Source organism: Penicillium griseofulvum, assembly GCF_001561935.1.
Source record: "Penicillium griseofulvum strain PG3 chromosome Unknown contig_95, whole genome shotgun sequence".
Lineage (NCBI taxonomy): Eukaryota > Fungi > Ascomycota > Eurotiomycetes > Eurotiales > Aspergillaceae > Penicillium > Penicillium griseofulvum.
Window position 1 is genome coordinate 1576491 of NW_024467454.1, and position 18698 is coordinate 1595188.

General features: G+C 47.4%; 5 protein-coding genes across 5 annotated transcripts; 2 read left to right on the forward strand and 3 right to left on the reverse strand.

The window, feature by feature from the left end:
• Positions 1-3665: 3665 nt before the first annotated feature.
• PGRI_060730 (AP-1 complex subunit mu) lies at positions 3666-5540 on the forward strand (the record flags this gene model as incomplete). Its single annotated transcript, XM_040793787.1, has 7 exons — positions 3666-3704; positions 3802-3930; positions 4034-4263; positions 4336-4825; positions 4882-5256; positions 5323-5383; positions 5446-5540. 7 exons carry the CDS (start codon positions 3666-3668, stop codon positions 5538-5540), a joined length of 1419 nt encoding a protein of 472 aa, XP_040648642.1.
• A 2585-nt stretch (positions 5541-8125) lies between these two features.
• Positions 8126-12452, reverse strand: PGRI_060740 (uncharacterized protein; the record flags this gene model as incomplete). The annotated part of the gene is made up of 3 exons (XM_040793788.1): positions 8126-11827; positions 11884-12351; positions 12399-12452. 3 exons carry the CDS (start codon positions 12450-12452, stop codon positions 8126-8128), a joined length of 4224 nt encoding a protein of 1407 aa, XP_040648643.1.
• Positions 12453-13184: 732 nt separating this feature from the next.
• On the forward strand, positions 13185-14102 carry PGRI_060750 (NmrA/HSCARG family protein; the record flags this gene model as incomplete). The annotated part of the gene is made up of 1 exon (XM_040793789.1): positions 13185-14102. One exon carries the CDS (start codon positions 13185-13187, stop codon positions 14100-14102), a length of 918 nt encoding a protein of 305 aa, XP_040648644.1.
• Positions 14103-14738: 636 nt separating this feature from the next.
• PGRI_060760 (Rag GTPase GTR1) lies at positions 14739-15820 on the reverse strand (the record flags this gene model as incomplete). The annotated part of the gene is made up of 2 exons (XM_040793790.1): positions 14739-15558; positions 15627-15820. The coding sequence occupies 2 exons, from the start codon at positions 15818-15820 to the stop codon at positions 14739-14741; spliced, it is 1014 nt and encodes a 337-aa protein (XP_040648645.1).
• Positions 15821-16690: 870 nt separating this feature from the next.
• On the reverse strand, positions 16691-18370 carry PGRI_060770 (URC4/urg3 family protein; the record flags this gene model as incomplete). Its single annotated transcript, XM_040793791.1, has 4 exons — positions 16691-16774; positions 16824-17419; positions 17472-17961; positions 18032-18370. The coding sequence occupies 4 exons, from the start codon at positions 18368-18370 to the stop codon at positions 16691-16693; spliced, it is 1509 nt and encodes a 502-aa protein (XP_040648646.1).
• Between the last annotated feature and the right edge of the window lie 328 nt (positions 18371-18698).

Consider the following 18698-nt stretch of genomic DNA (forward strand, 5'->3'; position numbering starts at 1 on the left):
AAGGTCGCTAGTTCGTTATGCATCTGAAGTTCGAGGTCCACAATCAAGCATTGAGCAACACTTTTTGCCGTTCTTGTTTCAAGCGGCAGAGCGAGACTTAGATAATTCACACTGTTGTTGAAGGTTGAACCTCTAGTTTCCATATCCTTCTTCTCCTTATCATATGAAAAGAGATCATTCACAAGGATGATGTGATCACGACAGAGAGTAATAAGGGGCTGTAGAGGGGCTTGCTCGGCGGAAGTGAGACTTTCTATGGTAAATCTGACACATGCAAATATGAAACTTGGCACAAAAATTAGAAGAGCGTTGCAACTGTGGGAAATGGTGCTCACTCAGAACCAATGTCGAGAGCCCGGTATTCAACAAAGTCTTTGAAGTCGGAGAATTTCTTCCTCGGGGATCGGGTAGATAAAATATATGACAAGAGCCATTTCATCATTTCTTGACCGACACCCTCATCTTCAGTAATTAAGTCTTGGGTTATACTGGTAAGGCAGGTATTGGTATCGACTGTGGTGCGTTGGTCGTCGGTCCCAAACTCACACCACGGAGCTGAAATTTGGTCAACCATTGTAGATCCCTACCGTACCTTAGCTTCCTGGTAAGAATAGTTATATATATAAAAGAACACCTTACTGCGCATTCCCGATTATGCTCCACGACATCTGTTGGGGTAAAACGTTAGATATCGAGAAAAGCGCTTTGGAGTGGTACTCGACAAACCATCATGGAGCCATGCTAGAAGGAATACTTTCCCTATGAGAGATATTCTTGACCGGCTCGCTTCAGGGTTCATATAAACCGTTGCCATCAGCGCATTATCAATTGCAGCCTGGCCTTTTGCGGATTGGCTAGCCAGTGATGCCGATGAGTGAAGATTCGGCAATAAACCAGGACGGTTGGGCGCCAATGAATAGATTTCATCAATGAAAGTCTCTAGCGCTTGTTTGCATTCTTTCCAATGCTTGCATTGCCTGGCGGCTGGGAAGGAGCTGGGCCATGGAATATTTAGAAGAGATGGGTTGATAGGGATGGAATTATCCGTTTCAAACACCTGGCGCTTGTAATCTTGAAGGAAGTTGAATCCATCGACTATAGATGGCATCGAATATATGCCTAGATCAAGGTCATACGTACAGCGAACAGGCTTGAAAAACGAGTTGTCCATGGTTGTAGTAGGAGTGATCCGGTGGTCGAACTAACATATAAAAAGGATTGAAGCTGAAATAAGATGGAATGCCGAGAATCACACTGCAGCGAAATGGATATATACCAATCGCAGCAATATAATAGACTCTAGTGATGATGAAATTGCAACACAATCATATACGAGGAAATATAGCTGTCAACTATTGTGAAACATGAAAACGTGATATTTGCACTGCAGAGCTGTAGGTACATTAGCACGAAGCAGGAAAATTTAATGTATGCCGATACGAAATAGGAAGGTTATGACATGTTACGCACTTGATCTATATACACATTCGTAAGATCCCAGGCGCAGAATTCCCTTTCACAAAGTCACGCGGGCAAACCGAGTGGTATTCAATGCCAGAAAAGTCATCCATTGAGGCCGAGAGCATCTGCCCATTTCAGATCAAACTTCAGCTAGCGCCTACACGCCTCGATTTGTCAGTTATGGCTTGACCTCGTAAAACTGTATTTATAAACACACAATTGTATTTCATCGCTGTGATTCCGCGGGATGTGGAACAAACATACAGTGCAATCGATGACAGTTGAAAACAGCGATCAGTTCACCTCTCAGTAAATCACATACTTCGAATGAGCCCAGGTACTTTATTTGACTTATCAGCCCAGGGTATATCAAATATGGACGGTGGGCATGGCGAAGGGGGATGCGCCGCCCTTACCAGCTTGTCTGCAGTCATCCAAGGGTCTTCATCTTGTACGACCAGACGCTGAACAGTGATGCGTTCGGACAAGGTCCGCAGCCAATCAACAATATGACCTAAAAGATCATACTGAGTTTGAGCACGTTGGGCGAAGTTGCCATACCACTCATCACAGGCTCCTTTCTTCCTGCAACTGAAAAATGAGACGAATTGTCCTTTGCTAGCTTGCTCGATTTGACCCGGTAAAGAATGGAAATCAATTGGCTATCTTTGACTTAGCCACCTTGGTTCAGTGCTGATATAGCACACCAAGGACTGTATTCCGTTCCGAGAACTTGCCGTTGATGCGTAGTACTATTTAATTGAACATTAGCGTAATCCTCGGGGTTCTCACAGAGGAAGGGCTCTGTAGTTCAAAGACATAAACATACCTCTTATAGTTGCGAAACGCATATTCAAATGAGCGTTGGTCCCATTCGTTCTCTGAGACATCAAAACTGGTGATATCTATATCTCGACAATTATCCATGTCTCTTGGACCAACAACCCTTCGATGAGATAAGTCGTATATAGCATTTTCGCACCCGTCTGAGACCTCTTTAATGAATTGTTGGAATTGTACTCGAAGTTTTGGTTTCTGGTGTTGGTGAAGCTTGAGATCTTCGAGAGTCGTCTTATATTATCCATAAGATTCTAATTATGGAAGCTATACGTACCTATAAATAAGGAAATTCGTTCACCATTCCCATCCTTCCGTTCATTCTGACCCCAGAAGAGTTGTGGACAGTCACTCATCCCCCGGCATCGGTTGGAGACATTTTGTATATAGCCTAGCATGATGGTGAAGCCCAAGGAGGATTGGACTGGTTTCCAACCGCGACAGTTATTCCACTGAATTAAAACGATAATTTGTTAACTTGGCAAAGCATTGTCCATTGGGGCCTAATACAGCTTTTGAAACCCAGGAATTGTTGAGATAAATTTCAAAGACTTTCGCCATAGTGTAGATGCTGGCTACACTAGATCTGAGACGTCGACCTCAGAGTGGAAAGGGAACTGGAGAATACCAAGGATCGAATTAGCTGGCAGCTGGCCTGCTTCTATTGAACAATGAGTGATGTTGTTGAAGACGGGGCCTGTTGGCCACACGTCCTGTGAGCATAACTGTGAGTACGGGTTAGAGAACTTCGAATTTGGGAAATATTGCAAAGGGCGAAAAGTTGTCAAATAAGTCCCAGGCCCAAGTCTAAGATAGATTTATAGGGTGTTTTAGGAGATATGAAGATTATTGATAAAAAGAAATTCAATTGAAGTTATAGAAATGTACGGTTCCTCTGACGCCGCCCGAGTAACAGAGAAAGTACTCGGCCAGCTCTTATGGAACCCTCGTAAGATTGTAGTCTCCGCGCCTCTGTATCGCAAGGTAGTTATCAATACACCACAGAACCCTGACAGAATGTCAGAGTAACTGTAGAAAATCACAAGGACTTTGTACTGCCTTGAACTGTCTATTGGGAGCGTTGGAAGAAAGAAGAAAATAAAAAGTGCGCGACGAGCTTTTATGTGTGATTTTACCACGCTAGTCCGCCTTTAGATTAGCGTCTATCTCCGACATTGCGGGCATCGCCAACAATCATCCGCTGATCTGCTCCTTTCTCACCTCTACTACATTTTATTTGTTCTCTTTAATGACAATGCTGCAGTAGGCGCATAAGGCGGTTTTGTTATTATTTGCTTTCACCCCCTACCTTGAAAAGACCAGATCACCCAACTCTCCCGTCACCTATTTACCCCCATTGACACGTCATGGCGTCCGCACTCTTCTTCCTCGACCTTAAGGGCAAGGTAGGCTATTGGGCCTTGTGAACAGCATGGCGATTTGACTCACTGATGGGAAAGTCGCCAATGCGTTCAGGGACAACCTCCCGCTGACCATGTATAGACCCTACTGGCCCGCAACTATCGCGGAGATATTCCCATGTCCGCGGTCGAGAAATTCCCTATCCTTCTCAGTGACGCCGAAGAAGAGAGCTCAGCAGTGCCTCCCTGCTTCTCTCACGAGGGAATTAACGTGCGTTCCACCAAGTCTAGGCATTCCGCTCCGACCCCACACTCTCCTGAGTGTCTCCTTTTGTGTGCTCCCCACCTACTAACACAGAGGTGTTTCTATATAGTACCTTTATATCCGCCACAGCAACCTGTACATCCTCGCATTAACCAAACGAAACACAAATGCCACCGAAATTCTACTTTTCCTCCACAAGCTGGTGGAGGTCTTCACCGAATATTTCAAGGTGCTGGAGGAGGAGAGTATCCGGGATAACTTTGTCGTCATTTACGAATTGCTGGATGAGATGATGGATTTCGGATACCCGCAGACAACAGAGACCAAGATTCTACAAGAGTAAGCAGCTGGGTCTTATGGGTACCGCAGGGTAGTGAAACAGCATAACTGACGGATCTGTGCTATGACCAGATACATCACCCAAGAGTCACACAAATTGGATGTCCAAGCACGGCCACCCATTGCTGTCACAAACGCTGTCTCCTGGCGTAGTGAGGGGATACGCTACCGCAAAAACGAAGTGTTCCTGGACGTGGTCGAATCCCTCAATCTTCTCGTCTCGGCAAATGGAAACGTCCTGCGATCTGAGATTCTGGGCGCTGTCAAGATGAAGTGCTACCTGAGTGGTATGCCAGAGTTGCGGTTGGGCTTGAATGACAAAGCCATGTTCGAGACCACTGGTCGTGCTACACGAGGCAAGTCGGTCGAGATGGAAGACGTCAAGTTCCACCAGTGTGTTCGACTCTCGCGCTTCGAGAATGACCGGACAATCAGTTTCATCCCTCCGGATGGTGAATTCGAGCTCATGAGCTACCGACTAAACACACAAGTGAAGCCGTTGATCTGGGTAGAGTGCGTTGTCGAATCGCACTCTGGATCCCGAATTGAATATATGCTCAAGGTAATATCCCTATGTAATATAGCAAACAGCAGTCCCTAACCTCGATTCAACAATAGGCCAAAGCTCAATTCAAACGCCGCAGCACCGCCAACAACGTCGAGATTCTTGTCCCCGTCCCCGAAGACGCAGATTCCCCGCGATTCCGCACAAATATCGGAACCGTGCACTACGCCCCCGAGAAGTCAGCCATCATCTGGAAGATCAAGCAGTTCGGTGGCGGCAAGGAATTCCTCATGCGCGCAGAGCTGGGTCTACCCTCCGTCAAGGGCGACGATGAGCGCGGTGGTGGTATGACCGGTGGATTCGGAGGCAGCATGGGCGGAGCCGGAGGTGTAGGCAAAGCGAAACGCCCCATCAACGTCAAGTTCGAGATCCCCTATTTCACGACCAGTGGTATTCAAGTGCGATATCTGAAGATCACCGAACCCAAGGTAAGACATTGCCAGATCTATCCCCTTAGCCTATTTATTGAACTCATCGCTAATAATTGCCCACAGCTGCAATACCCCTCTCTCCCTTGGGTGCGATACATCACACAGTCGGGCGATATTGCCATGCGTATGCCAGAAGTTCAATGAAAAAAAAATGTCTGAGCTCTGTCGATGATTGATTTTGTACAGCCCTGTCCTCCCACATCCCCTTCTTGCCCTCGTTATTCTTTTTGCTCCCATTTTTCATGCCCTTCTCCGTTGAGGCCGGCCGGTCCGATAGATAATTAAATCCCTCCCTAGTTCTTACTCTCTTCTGCCTTTGGCCGCTTTCTGCATCGGATGCGAGGAAATATAGATGGTTCGGATGGGATCTTATGTCATTGCAGTATTGTATTTTGAAGTAAATGAATATTAAAGGTCTTGTTACTGTAGTAACTCAGCCCTCTACGTGGTATACGGCAGTGAAGAAGGGTCAGTGATTAGATCTAAGCAAGTCATAATAATTGATGGAGGCAATCTGCACTTGAGGAAGAAATATGGATAGTATCTTATATGAGCAGGTATAAAATTGAGCTTGTATTTCTCTTTATAAAAGAAGCTCGGAATAGCTTCAGCAGGGACAAGAGGGATAGCTTGAAAAGGCATATAAAAAAAGCGGATCTCTGAACAGCTTCATGATTACCTTATTTTGGGGAGAAAGATCCAGCCAATCAGATCACTAGAAATAAAAAAGCGATGTTAAAATGAACTTAAGGACCAGGCATGTCAGGGTCCCCAAGCGCCGTATAGCGGAAGGAGCGCTGGTAGTTTTCGACAAAGTACCTACCTACTTGCTTTTGGGACAGGAAAGAGCTTGCGGGCTCAAAGCAAGGAGTTGTCATTCATTCTCGGTAGAATATTTTCAGCACCAGAACCCCCTTATAGTGGTAAAGCACATATGACTGAACTCTGTGCGCCGGGAACCAATTCTTTTTCATTAAGGAGCAGTTATAAGAATCAACGAGGTTCACGATGAATCTATTGAAAGCTCTGTTGGACCATCCCATCTCTCGTTTGTAGACAAGGTAGTTCGTTCAAGCTTGTTTGCAGGATATACATCCTCTGTTCTTTGCCAGGTTAATGAATGATTCTTCTTCCTCTTCTCCTCGTAGCCCCAACACTTTCTTTCTAGAGGAAGACCTCCGAGATGTTCGAGAAGATATCTCTATTAGAGACGAGCATACAACATTCCAGGATACCGAGGAGAGACTCGCTGACTTTGATGTTGTATCTCGATAAATGTACCCGACTAAGCTCTTGCCTCACATGGAATCTATACCTAACAAACACTATAATGAACCACCCCGTGAATAAAACCAAGCCTTAGTCTCATCAATACCAATTTTCGTAACAAGTAACATCCTCCCAAACAAGTCGACATCATCAGGCTTCGCATCCAGAAGCAGACCCGAAAAGTCAGCATTATAAACGATAAAATGCAGCTTCTCGGTCCAGGCAACAGCAAAATCAAACGCACTCTGCGCGTTCCACAAATGCGCAGATTGATACCACGCAAGTTCAAGTCCTAGCTTTCCATCACAAACTGGTGCAGGTCTACCTTGCATGAAGTTATGTATAGACACAAAATAGAACACCATCATCACCGTGCGTCGAGCTGATTCTTGGAAGATCCATGAGTCCCAGAAATTCATCACCGGGTCCATGGATATGGGAAGTAAGTCTAATGTTTCTGATGGGTGTGGTAGATGGATATAGCCTAGGAGAGACTGTACGGATGTTTCTAGTACATCGAATAGGCTTTGTGACGGTGGTTGGGATCGTATGTTTCCGTCAAATAGACGCATTATCAGGTGCAGGATGAGGGCGTGGATTCGACCGAGGAGCTCTAGAGGCTCCATAGGTGGTGGTGATGATAAGAGGTCATTTATTTTGGAGTCGAAGATTGACATAAGCACTGGTGCGTTGATTTCGTTCTTGGTCATGAAGAGTGAACAACAGGTAAACGCATCTATATAGTTATTAGATGTCTGCTGTAGACAATAGTTTATAGTGATACTAACCTTGCATCTCTTTTGGCATGTTATTTTTGTAAAGCTGGCGATGACACCATGGGGTTTGTGTTTCCATAACCATCATTTTGGGAATATCTTTGAGGACATCAACCGCAAATTGAATGCGACTAGCAAAGATACCAGATAGGGGTTTTGGTGGGCTTGCTCGTGGTGTAGACAATTCAAATCCATTCAATGGTGGATAATGTTCGTACAAATCGACGCGTTGATCTGGATGGAGTATAGTGATATACCGAAATGGCGAATGGACCACGACTGGATGGAGTGGACCACTGTTGAGCGCCATAAGATCGGCATCAGTGGGGTATAGAGCCGTAGCATCAAAAGATGCATAATTATCCAAATTATCCACGAAAGATTCATAATTATCCAGAGTATCCATTATCTCAGAGTAAGATTGGGGCAGTCTGCCGGGGTACACGCATAGGATGTTTCTTTGCATACACCTCGAGCATGCTGGAATTGCCAAGTCGCAACGCCGCTTGGCTGTTTTGCATGACTCGCAGGATTTCCTCCGAGGAGGAGCTTTCTCTGTATCCAGCATGGTGAAAATGAAATTTATATCATTAAGCTGAGGGAAAGAGAAAAGTTCCAGGCCGGCAGATAACTAATGGCCGAGGATGGAAGTGCCTCGTTTCAATCAGGAGGCTGGCCCCGGGGGCTGAATGTGCCCGTATAGTTCTTACATAAACATGCACAAGGACGGGTCTTGTGCATGTTTATGTTTTTGATCCCATTTGGCGGCTGGAATCGTATCCTTCATGCTATACACGTGTCTATCTTAACTATACACAAATTCAAGCAGTCGCTCCCCACTCAAGAAGCAGGTCGACAATGCCAGGCTTCTCCTCTGCCCACGCTTCAACACACCTGTCAACATCTGCGTGACAGCTGTGGGGGCTCTCTCGTCGCATCCACTGCCGATCTTCCAGCTCAATACTGGCCCTTGCAGCCTGCAGCGCAGTGGAATAGTATGAGCCCTCGTACTTTGCATTTACCTCTGCACCATTGTCAAGTAGATATTCCACTTGGTGCCGTTTCCCGAACACTGCTGCAGCAATAAGTGGACTACCGTATCTTTTCCCTGGGTATTTTGGGTTGATAGCAACCCCAAGTTCGCGCATATACTTCACTATATGATCTTTAGCGGTAGTGGCGGCCATGGCAAGTGGGTTAGGGAAGTCGTTGTCTTCGAGCCGCATGTGCACGTCTGCGCCCTTATCAACTAATAGCTCGATCTTGTCCAATTGGCCACTGAATACCGTTGCTGCGAAGGCGCTGCCGAAGAAGCCATACTTCAGTGGCATGTTGATCTTGGCACCTGCTTGGATCAGATAGGGAAAGACTTCCGTGCTCATGGACAAGGGGTACCCTGTTCTCCCCGCGCCCCATGCGGCGAGCGCTGACCCATATTCGCCATGCTCAAGCGGCATGTTAATATCTGCCCCGGCGTCCAGAAGGGTTTTGAAGATGTTGACATCGGGAGACTCGAACGCTGCCCACGCCAGGGCGCTCCCGCATCTGCCTTGCCTAAGAGGCATGTTGGGATCCGCACCTGCCGATAGCAAGCGTCTGACGGCCTCGGGCCCGCCTTCGGCGCAGGCGACTGCAAGCGCGCTCCCAAAATGCCCACTTAGCAGAGGCAAGTTTGGATCAGCTCCGGACGCTAACAGAAACCCCAGTGGCTCGAAGTAGTTTGAACGCGAGGACGCGGCCGCAAGCGGACTCCCATACCTTCCAGAGGTCGAACGCCCATTGACATCTGCCCCTGCTTCCACTAGGAAATTTAAGATTTCAAGGCCTCCCCATTGTGCGGCATATTCCAGTGCGTCGCAGTTGTTGACGTCGGCCTTTGCGGTCTCGACAAGATATTTGATGGACTCAAGGTCGCCAAACTGGATTTTGGTGATGAGCGCTGTTGGCTCAAAGGGACTATTGACGCGCGTGTCCACGTCGACTCCCGCGTCGAGGATAAGCTTTGTCATCTCAATTCCCGGCACCGACGCCGCCTCCCCAAGCAGGGCAAAACCATGCTTCGAACCGGGAAGGGGGGTGCGTACATCAACGCCTACATCCCCGATGAGATACCGGGCGGTTTCCACGCTTTTGCTATCCACGGCGGCTGAGAGGGCATTGCAAAACATGCCCTCGCCCTCTGGTAAAATGATATGTGCATCGGCCCCGTTTTCAACCAGGTATTTGACAAGCTCTAAGTTTCCATCAGCCGCCGCAGCAACAAGACCGGTTCCGAGACCCTTGCACCGCGCGTTTATATCGAATCCTCTGCCCAGGAGTGACTTGCAGATGAGTAATGAGCCGACATTAGCCGCCATGGCCAGGAGGTGATGGCCGTCATTATTGCGGAGTGACATATCAATCTCTGCCTCCTCCCACCAAGAGGCTAGAATGAGGTCAAAGGATAATCGGATCATTGCAAAGACAGTAGCATCTTCTGGAAAGAACTCAGAAAGTATATAGCACAAGGGATATCTGAAGGGATCTCCACCGTAATTCCACCCCCAACAGTAGTAAAACTTCCCCCAATCGTGAAGGACGCCAAGGTCTTTCTCGACCTGTCTAAGCCAGCTTTGGTACTGCACGGAACTCTTACTCAGAGACCCTAGAAACGCCTTTAAGAGGGGGGCTAATTCACTCGCCTCGGTAGCTTCGGCATTCTGGACATGGAGAATCCAGCAGTGTCTCATATAAATGTGGAATGGGTGCATTTTGGCAAGGCGATCATCCATATCCGCTGGGATTGGCGCGTCTTCTGCATTCAAGGCCTTAAGTTCCTCCGGCTCGAGATCTTTTTCCAAGTCAAGGTCTTTGTAATTGCGAACAAAGTAGGAGAGCGAAACCATTCCAGCTTCCAGGTGGCCCTGGAAACCCGACACATGGTTCTCCGATTCCAAATATTCCTGGACCGACAAATGCGGGAAGCGCCACTCCCGCAGCTGGGGATCAACAGTCAGGAAACCGACACAAAGCGACAGCAATCCATTTTCATCAAGCATTGCATCCACAGGCACCATGGTTCCGTCGGGATTCATACGAATGGCAGACAGTATTTCAGGAGAGGTCAAGGGCTTGATCGCGACTGCCACCCAGTGAAGAGCGCGTAGCACCGACGTCCGATCATGGTCCTCCAAGCTGCTGATCTGGGCCCAGACCTCGTCATATGCGTCCTTGAGCGAAGCCGGAAGTTTGTTGAGCCGGTCGCGAATGCTGGGAGCAGATCGACATTTCACAAGCTGATGAACCTGAAGGACTGCCCACAGGAACATTCCGTTCGCACGCTCAAGCAGCGTGTCCATTATCTCTTCCTTCATGCGCTTCAGAATAGTCACCGTTTTAGCCCGCTTGTCCAGTTCAACGTCGAGATACTTTTGAATGTCGTCCTGGTTGTCACCGGCCTGGATCCCGATATTAGGACTCCTCTGCAGCTCTGTCGCGATTTCTGGATCAGGACGGCTGGAGATGAAGATCCTAACTGGATTCTCAGCATCTTGGATAAACGAGCTCAGTGCCTCGACCAGCTCGTCGCGGGTATCTGGATCGCATTCGTCCAGGGCATCGATGACTAGTGTGGACTTGGTATAGACGTTCAACGAGACGAGTATCTGCTCCTTGCACTGCTGCAGGCGAAAATTTGTGCCTTTGTCTCGGGCCGTGTTGACCGCGTCGCGCAGGTTGATCTGAACAGACTCGGGGTTATTTGCATTTGTTGAAAGCTGTCGTACAAAGCTTTGCAAGATCGACTGTGGCTGTGAGCGCGACTCCTCGCCTTGGCGACAGTAAAAGAACGCAAAGCCTTCGTTCGTAGTCTGGCTCCGGATGTGATCAATCACGGCAGATGTGAGATACGTCTTGCCAGTGCCCGGCGAGCCTTGGAGCCAAAAGAGGAGCGAGGAGTTTGCATTCTCCCAGCTTTGAAAATCTTCATGCTGCAATAACCAGTCACCTGTCCCCGGCGTCCTGTCTTCGCTAACACCATCGTGGTGCGTACCGAAGGGAACCGGTGAGATCCATTCTAGCATTCCTATGCGGTCGCTTTCGCTCATATGGGCGAGAAGATGAGCGATGCCTTTGTCTAGGCGGATAATTGGGTCATTGAATGTCTTCAGCATATCAATCATTGTATTGTCTGCATCCGAGCTGCGCTGCACTTCGCATGCTTGAACGTCACGGAGAAGTTCATCCTCATCTTCCATCAGACCGGATAATTGGCCAGCAAATTGGCCAGGGTTGATAATAGCTTCGATTGTTCGTCTGACAGTATTTGCATCCAAAAGTTTCGTCGAGTCAGCGAGAAGCTCAAGTGAAGTAGTGTAAATCTTGAGCAGGGCGCCTTCCAGTTGCTTCTGGATAGGCTGTAGGTCGACTCCAGCTTCAGCAGATAGGTAGACCTGCTCATACACCTGGCCGCGAGCTGTGATTCGGACTATTCGCTCGGTGGTCGCGAGTAGGGCGCACATTTGCTCGCTCTCGTTGACGGGGATCTAGCTTGTGAACACAATTCAACATCGCTACGAAACAATTGAAGATGGTTCCTCACCTGCATAAGCGACTTGACCAGACCCCAGGGTAGGCACGCCTGAGGCGGCGCAAACTGGATCGCAATATCGCCGGCCTTTTCCAGCCAGCTAATAATACTCGTCGTGTAGTCGCGAAACACAATCTCGTTTCCACCTACAGTGGTCTTCCAGAACCTCCTCTCACACTCTTCTTGCTTCGCGTTTATAGCATCGATTAGCTCGGTGATATTTGGCGCAACATTCACAGGATTTGGCTTATCGAAGTCCATTTCCTTCAGAATGATCTGCTTGTTCTCAGGGAGATTTTCGAATGCCTTTTGCCAGCGATCGACAACGGGAAAGCCATCATTTACACCGTTCAACTCTGGGTCCAACTCTTGTTTCTCTAGATGCTTTTCGGTCGTCTTCTGCGCGACCAGCTTCTCTACCGGCACTTTAGCCACGGGCGCAGTTGGCGAGACATTATTTGTAGGACGAGGACGAGCTCCCTGGGAGACGATCAGCTTCGAAGTCGAGAAGTCGGGAGTCGACCTACCACATCGCCCCCACCTTCCTCCACTTTACTCTTGAAACACCCAAAACACGACATTGGGGGAATAACCTCTGGTATACGCAACTGAAGTTCCGAGAGAAAAGGACGGGAGGGGGATTTCCTCAAACATTGCGGCTGAGCCCTGGATCTGAGCTGTGCTGGCCTAGGTGGCTTTTTTTTAATCTGGCTAAGAACTATCCCGCTCTACAATATACGTGCCATCTGTATTCTTTGCGCCCATAACGGCTTATAATCCTTTTTGATTGTTTAAGTTCCTTTCTTTTCCTCTTTTTGAAGTTTTGAATAAGAGCTCCTTGTTTATCAAATCCGTAATGCCTTGGGAAGGTTGATAATTTATGAGAAGTGTGGGAAAAAATACAGAGTATTTAACCACTAGGCTACACACCAAAACCATGGTGCTTGTATAGCCCAGTAAGGCCATATCTGCTGTTTGACAAGAAGAAAAGCTGTTCGCCACATTACAGTAGGAATTCGGAGATTTCCACTTTGTATTGATATCGATAGATTTCAAATCAGCCCTCATTCTAGATGAAGATGTCCACGTGTGTCTTGACCTCTTCCAGTGGGTCACAGCGGAATTCCGCACGCTAGTCCAAATGAGGCTTTGATGGACCAATCAGAAGTCGACCATCACAGCGGAGTTGGTGGAGTTCCATCTATAGAAAAAAAACAGTCATGAATGCCACTGGAATAACTATATAAAGCATGAAATATCTGGTCGAAAAAGTATTCTACAGCCATTCTTCTTCCATTAAATCCTCATTCAAAATGTCTTCTACTACTGTTTTCGTCTGTGGTGCCACCGGCACTCAAGGAGGTGCCCTCATCGACCATCTCCTCAAGTCCAACATCAAAATCCACGCAATTACCCGTACCCCGGACTCTCCGGCCGCCCAACGCCTCCAAAAGCTGGGCGTATCAATCTCAGAAGGCGACTTCGACAACGACGAATCCGTTAAACCAAACATGGCAAACTGCAACAGCCTCTTCCTGAATCTGATGCCCAAACTCACCGACCTCAACTCAAGCCTCGAGCAAGCTCGCCACCTCCTCAAGCTCGCCAAAGAACTAGGCATCAAGCAAGTTATCTACACCAGCGGCGTGACCGCCAACGATCCCTCCAAAAACAAATACTGGGATCCCAAGAACATCATCAGCCAGATGATGCTCAACAAACAAGCCATCGAAAACGAAATCCGCAACGCAGGATTCGAATCGTGGACGATCCTCCGACCTGGAAATTTTATGTCCAACTTCCTCTTCCCGATGAACCAAATGTATCCCGGCTTGGTGGCAACCGGTACATTCACTACAGCACTCACGTCGGAGACCGTGCTGCCGATGGTTGATCCGAATGATATCGGACAATTCGCCGCTGCGGCGATTCTGGAGCCTGTTAGGTTCCACCAGCAGGAGATTGAGATTGCGTCGGAATTCATGGGTGGGGAGGAGCTTATGCGGGCTTTGTCCCGTGCGACTGGAAAGGAGTTCAAGGCTGTTTTCTTGTCTGATGAGGAGATTGAGAAGCAGAGAGCTGTTAATCCTTTTATTGCAGGTCAGTTTATGATGCGGGATATGTCCTCGTTTGTGGATTTGGAGAAGGTGAAGGCGTGGGGAATTCCGCTTGGGACTTTTGAGCAGTTCTTGGTGCGGGAAAAGGCTAGAGTTGATAGTAGTTACGCATGAGAAAGGATATGGAAGTTGAAGGAATGGAGGCTCTAAGGAGAGATCTGAAATTTGTGGAATAGTGATTTGTTTTGTGGAATATGCTTTGATGTCGTTCGAGTTCATCAGTCTGTAATTCTGAATGTCATTCGTAATATTTCAGTAGTACCCGCGGACTACTAGAGTTATAGTTAACTAAACGCATTTACCGAGTACCTAGAAGGTGTCCATGAAGGGAATGTCCTGGAGATGGAGAAAGGCCTCTTAAGTCTTATAGAGGCCTAGCTCTCTGAAGGTTCACTAGTAATTATATAAAGTTCTCATTCATGTCAAATACGGATTATTGTTTGCATGTGATTTCTAGAGTAAAGAACTCATTGCAACGGTAAATGTTCCTCCAAGTTCTTTTAAGCTCTACGGTTTTAATATTTTTCAGGAAAAAAGTACTAGGAAATCCCACAGGGTATCTCAATTCTCAAGTTGAAAAAGAAAGAAAGCAAGAGCAAATGAAATACATTAATTTCCATAACGCCATCGTTCAGCGCCAGCTGTATTTTGTCATAAATCAGGAATCAGATGAGCAAGAAAAACAAAGGGGGTAAAAAGACAACATCCCCTCGCTATACAAAGCCAGACCTAATCTCACAACCACCTATTTTAAACGGGATTCCCATTCGTCGCATGATCATCCGCTGATTCCGGCGGAGGAAGAGGGAACCCATCACCACCACCGCTACCGGCAGCAGCTTTCGAGAATCCTTCACGGGCAAGCATGGTATTGAGCACGGCGCAGTTGTACGAAGCCTCGCCGGGAGGCACAACCAGGAAGATGTAAGTGTTATCCGTGAATCGGCCGAGGAAGATATTGAACTGGGGGGTTTTCGTGTGCATGACGACGAAGCCCGCCGAAGCCGGCGTTGTGAGTGTGTTTCTTGCGGCGCAGTGCTTGAACGCTTTCATGATATTCGAGAGACGTTCGTGGCGGTCGTAGATTGGATTGAGGTCGCCGACTTCGGATGTCACGGAGGTCACGGTGAGGAAAGTGGAACGCTCGAAGAGGATGACTTCTTCGGCGTTAATTTTCTTCGCGAAGGCAGTTAGGAAGCGCTCGATGACGACTAGGTTCGGGATGAGCTTGTGCACGATTCCGGCCCAGGCTTTGTACAGCGATTGATCCCAGATGCTGCTTGCGAAGGTGTCGACGCGGAAATCGCTGGATCGACTGCGGATTACGGCGGAACGCTCGTCGTAGATGCGTTGGCGGTGCTCGGCTTGGATAAGATCCATTTTGTGCACGAGACAGAAGACGTAGGCGTTTGGGCTGAATTCGCGCAGGGCTTCGATTATCGAGTGGTAGGTTTCTAGGTCGCGTTCAACTTCCCGTGATTCGATATCGAATACGTAGATTAGGACTGCGACGTCTGAGAAGATGTTGCCGCGCTGCGAGGCGAGATAGGTTTCCATGAAGGCATCTTGTCTGAGATGGGAGACCTTCGTGTTAGTGGAATGGTGTCTATGACTGGAAGTCAATTACGCATTACTCACCCTCCGCAATCCCATAGATTCAATGTGAGGTTACCCATGAACTTGACGTGGCTGTGCTCCACATCAATTGTAGCGCCTAGGCGTCGGACATCCTTTGCGACGTAGTTGCTAAAGATGATTGAGCGCATGGATGACTTCCCCGATCCACTCTTGCCCATCAAGAGCACCTTTCTCTTTTTCTTCCGAGCATCCATCTTGTCAGATGTGGTTGGGGCTGCCGTTGAGCTCAATGCCCCGCTCTTGCGGGGACAGCTCGGATCGATCTGGAGGGCAACTTAGTGCCTTCACAGGGTCACACAGATGCAGTAGTATTGGTTTCAGGTTAGGAGTCCAATATTAGCATTTTTGTGCCTTGACAATGGGATTGAGGGAGAGGGAGCATAAGATAAGAGGGAACCTAGGTAATGAGCTCCAGCCTTCTAATGCGGAGGCGGGCCATTGTTATTCCGATCCACGTGACCTCAGAGTTTTGTGAAAGACAGGCTAGGCGGATGGGACGGCGGGAAAACATGACTATAATATGGGTATATAAATCTGTTAACAGGTTCCATAAAGTTATCAAATGAGGCCTCACAATTCACTTATTGGCACTGCACTGTGGAGTTTTTATTTTAAGGGGCCGAGGTTACGGGATGACGACATCCCATGGGTCTCCCGAAAATCTTAGATCTTCCTTCTATGGTCAAATGGCTTTTTATCAACAGTCAAACATATATAATAGACAGAGAAAAGAATAATGAAAAAAGAAAGAAGAGGATGAAAGAAAAGAAAAGATGAAACGTAGTATCAAACAAGCCGCCCAGAAATCAATGTGAAATCAGATGAATAGCCTCAAATGCAGAGGAAAGGTGAAAAGAGAAGGCCAAAATGGTAGGCAAAAAAAAAGAAAAGAAAAGAAAAGAAGAAAAGAAAAGCAGAAAGAAAAAGGCCAAACGTGAGATATAGGTATGAAGGTATTCGGTCATGAAGAATTCATTTCATCAAAAAGCTCGTCCCAAATAGCAAAACCAAATGACGAAGGTATCCAGGTATCCAAGCATCAATCAAACTGGGAAAATGGGGTATTAGAAGACAGTGCCGTCAGATCGTATCATGATAGGGGGTTCCTTGGTGTTTGGTCTGGAAACTTCCGCAATCTCGCGACCACCCTGTAATTTTGTTAGAATTGACGTGGCCAGAAGAATCATTGACGCTTACCTTCCAAGTGCCAGCCTCAAGCATTTGTGCTAGAGATAGTTGGTCTTCGGAGCCCTTAAGTCCCAACTGAGAGTTGACCTCCTCAAGGAGATCATCGAGGAATCCGACAGTAGCCGCTCGCCATTCGACAATTACATCGTCGTCGGCGCCGAAGAGCGGTGCCACTTCCACACTTGGTTGACCCTTGATCTGAGCATTTTCCTTGTATGCATCGATTCCACGTTGCATATCTGCCGGTTTCAGACTCAAGAGTCCCAGGTCGATAAGAAGGCCTCCATTTCGATATTCAGGAAGGCCTGTTAGAAGATCGCTGCCAGCGAAGTGGATGAGCATCAATTTCGACATTGGTACCATGATTGAGTAGCATAGCCATTGCGTCAGCTTGTGGAAAGGAACGATGCTCTCCCATTGCTGTGCAGGAGGAGACTGGGGCATATTTGAGCATTTCCAAGCATCTCCAATGGATACTCCATCAATCTGTGTTCGTGACGGGGGCCAGATGGGAGAGAAGCCATCCATGAGCACGGACCACAAAGTGGTAATGGGAACAATCGGTACGGAAGAAGCCAGAGTTGATGGATGGCCGAGAAGATAATCTGAATATAATTAGTGACCAAGCACATACATACCAGAGGCGTATTTTCTCACCTAGCATATTTCCCGGTCTAGCATCCACACCGAAGAAGTCTTGATTGTTAAGTGCATCGGAGAGCCGTATCAACAAACCGGCGCGGCCTTCAATACCAGCCAGTGGATTTTGTTCGGTATGTTGCATCCCTTTGGCGAGCACCTCAGCCGTAACCTTTTTTAATCCCGCACCATCCACTTGGCACGGCTCGGTAAGATCGCTACTGAAAAGGCCAGACTTGAACATCTCCAAACTTGCCACTGCCAAGCCTTCACTCCGCGAGAAGACTTTACCAGACTCCTTCGACCGGTATGACCACTTATTCCCGGAACCAGCATCGAGCAGGACAGAGACGACAAACAAATCAATCAAACGACGAGTGCGCTCCTGCGCATCAATGCGGCTCGGCCAGGACTGGAGGAGCTGGTTGATACGCGGTCTGCCGCCCACGTCAAAATGCTGCCAGCGACCATGTGGAGGAATATTCTCATAGTCTGGCGCATAATCTCGCTGTTTGGGGCGAAGACATGTTAGCGCAATAATATAGATTTTTAGCCATTAGTTTTTTTTTTTTTTTTACCTTAATAATGGATACGACATAGGAGGCGGTGGCTTCGAATTTGCTCATGTCAACATCGAAATGGCTAAGTTCGTTTCTTTTGGCCTTCTCGAGGACGATATTGGAGCGTTCGCGAACTGCATGAATGCTTCGTAGGTATGCGGCGGGGTCCAATGCTGGATCTGGTGGTCTGGCGATAGGGAGTTCGGGAATTGAGGCCGGCGGGCCACTTCCCTTATATCCTGGCGACCTCAGGGATGTATTTGATGTGCGAGCACTGTTGACCATGAATGAATCGATCTCATCTTTCTCGCTTTGAATTGAATTTTTTGAATCTTTGCGCTTGAATAGACCCATCATTGCTAATCCCCTCAAGCCGAGGGTTGAAAGAGAAGGGGGGAAGTTCAGAAGTTCACAAGGAGGGGAAATGACATCTGAATGTGATGTTTTTAAAAAGCTAAGTAAAAAAAAATATGTATTTTTTTTAATATGGGTACCGGAGCTCTTTCGAGGATATTTTAGTAGGGGCTAGAATTATTTTAGTTTTAGGGGCAAAATGAAGTCTGGAAGCTTAGGTTACAATCCACTTGGTACTTTTTTAGTATGGTATTTATCATTTATATGTATTATTTGAATATTTATTTGAATATTTATTTGATATTTATTTGATATTTATTTGATATTTATT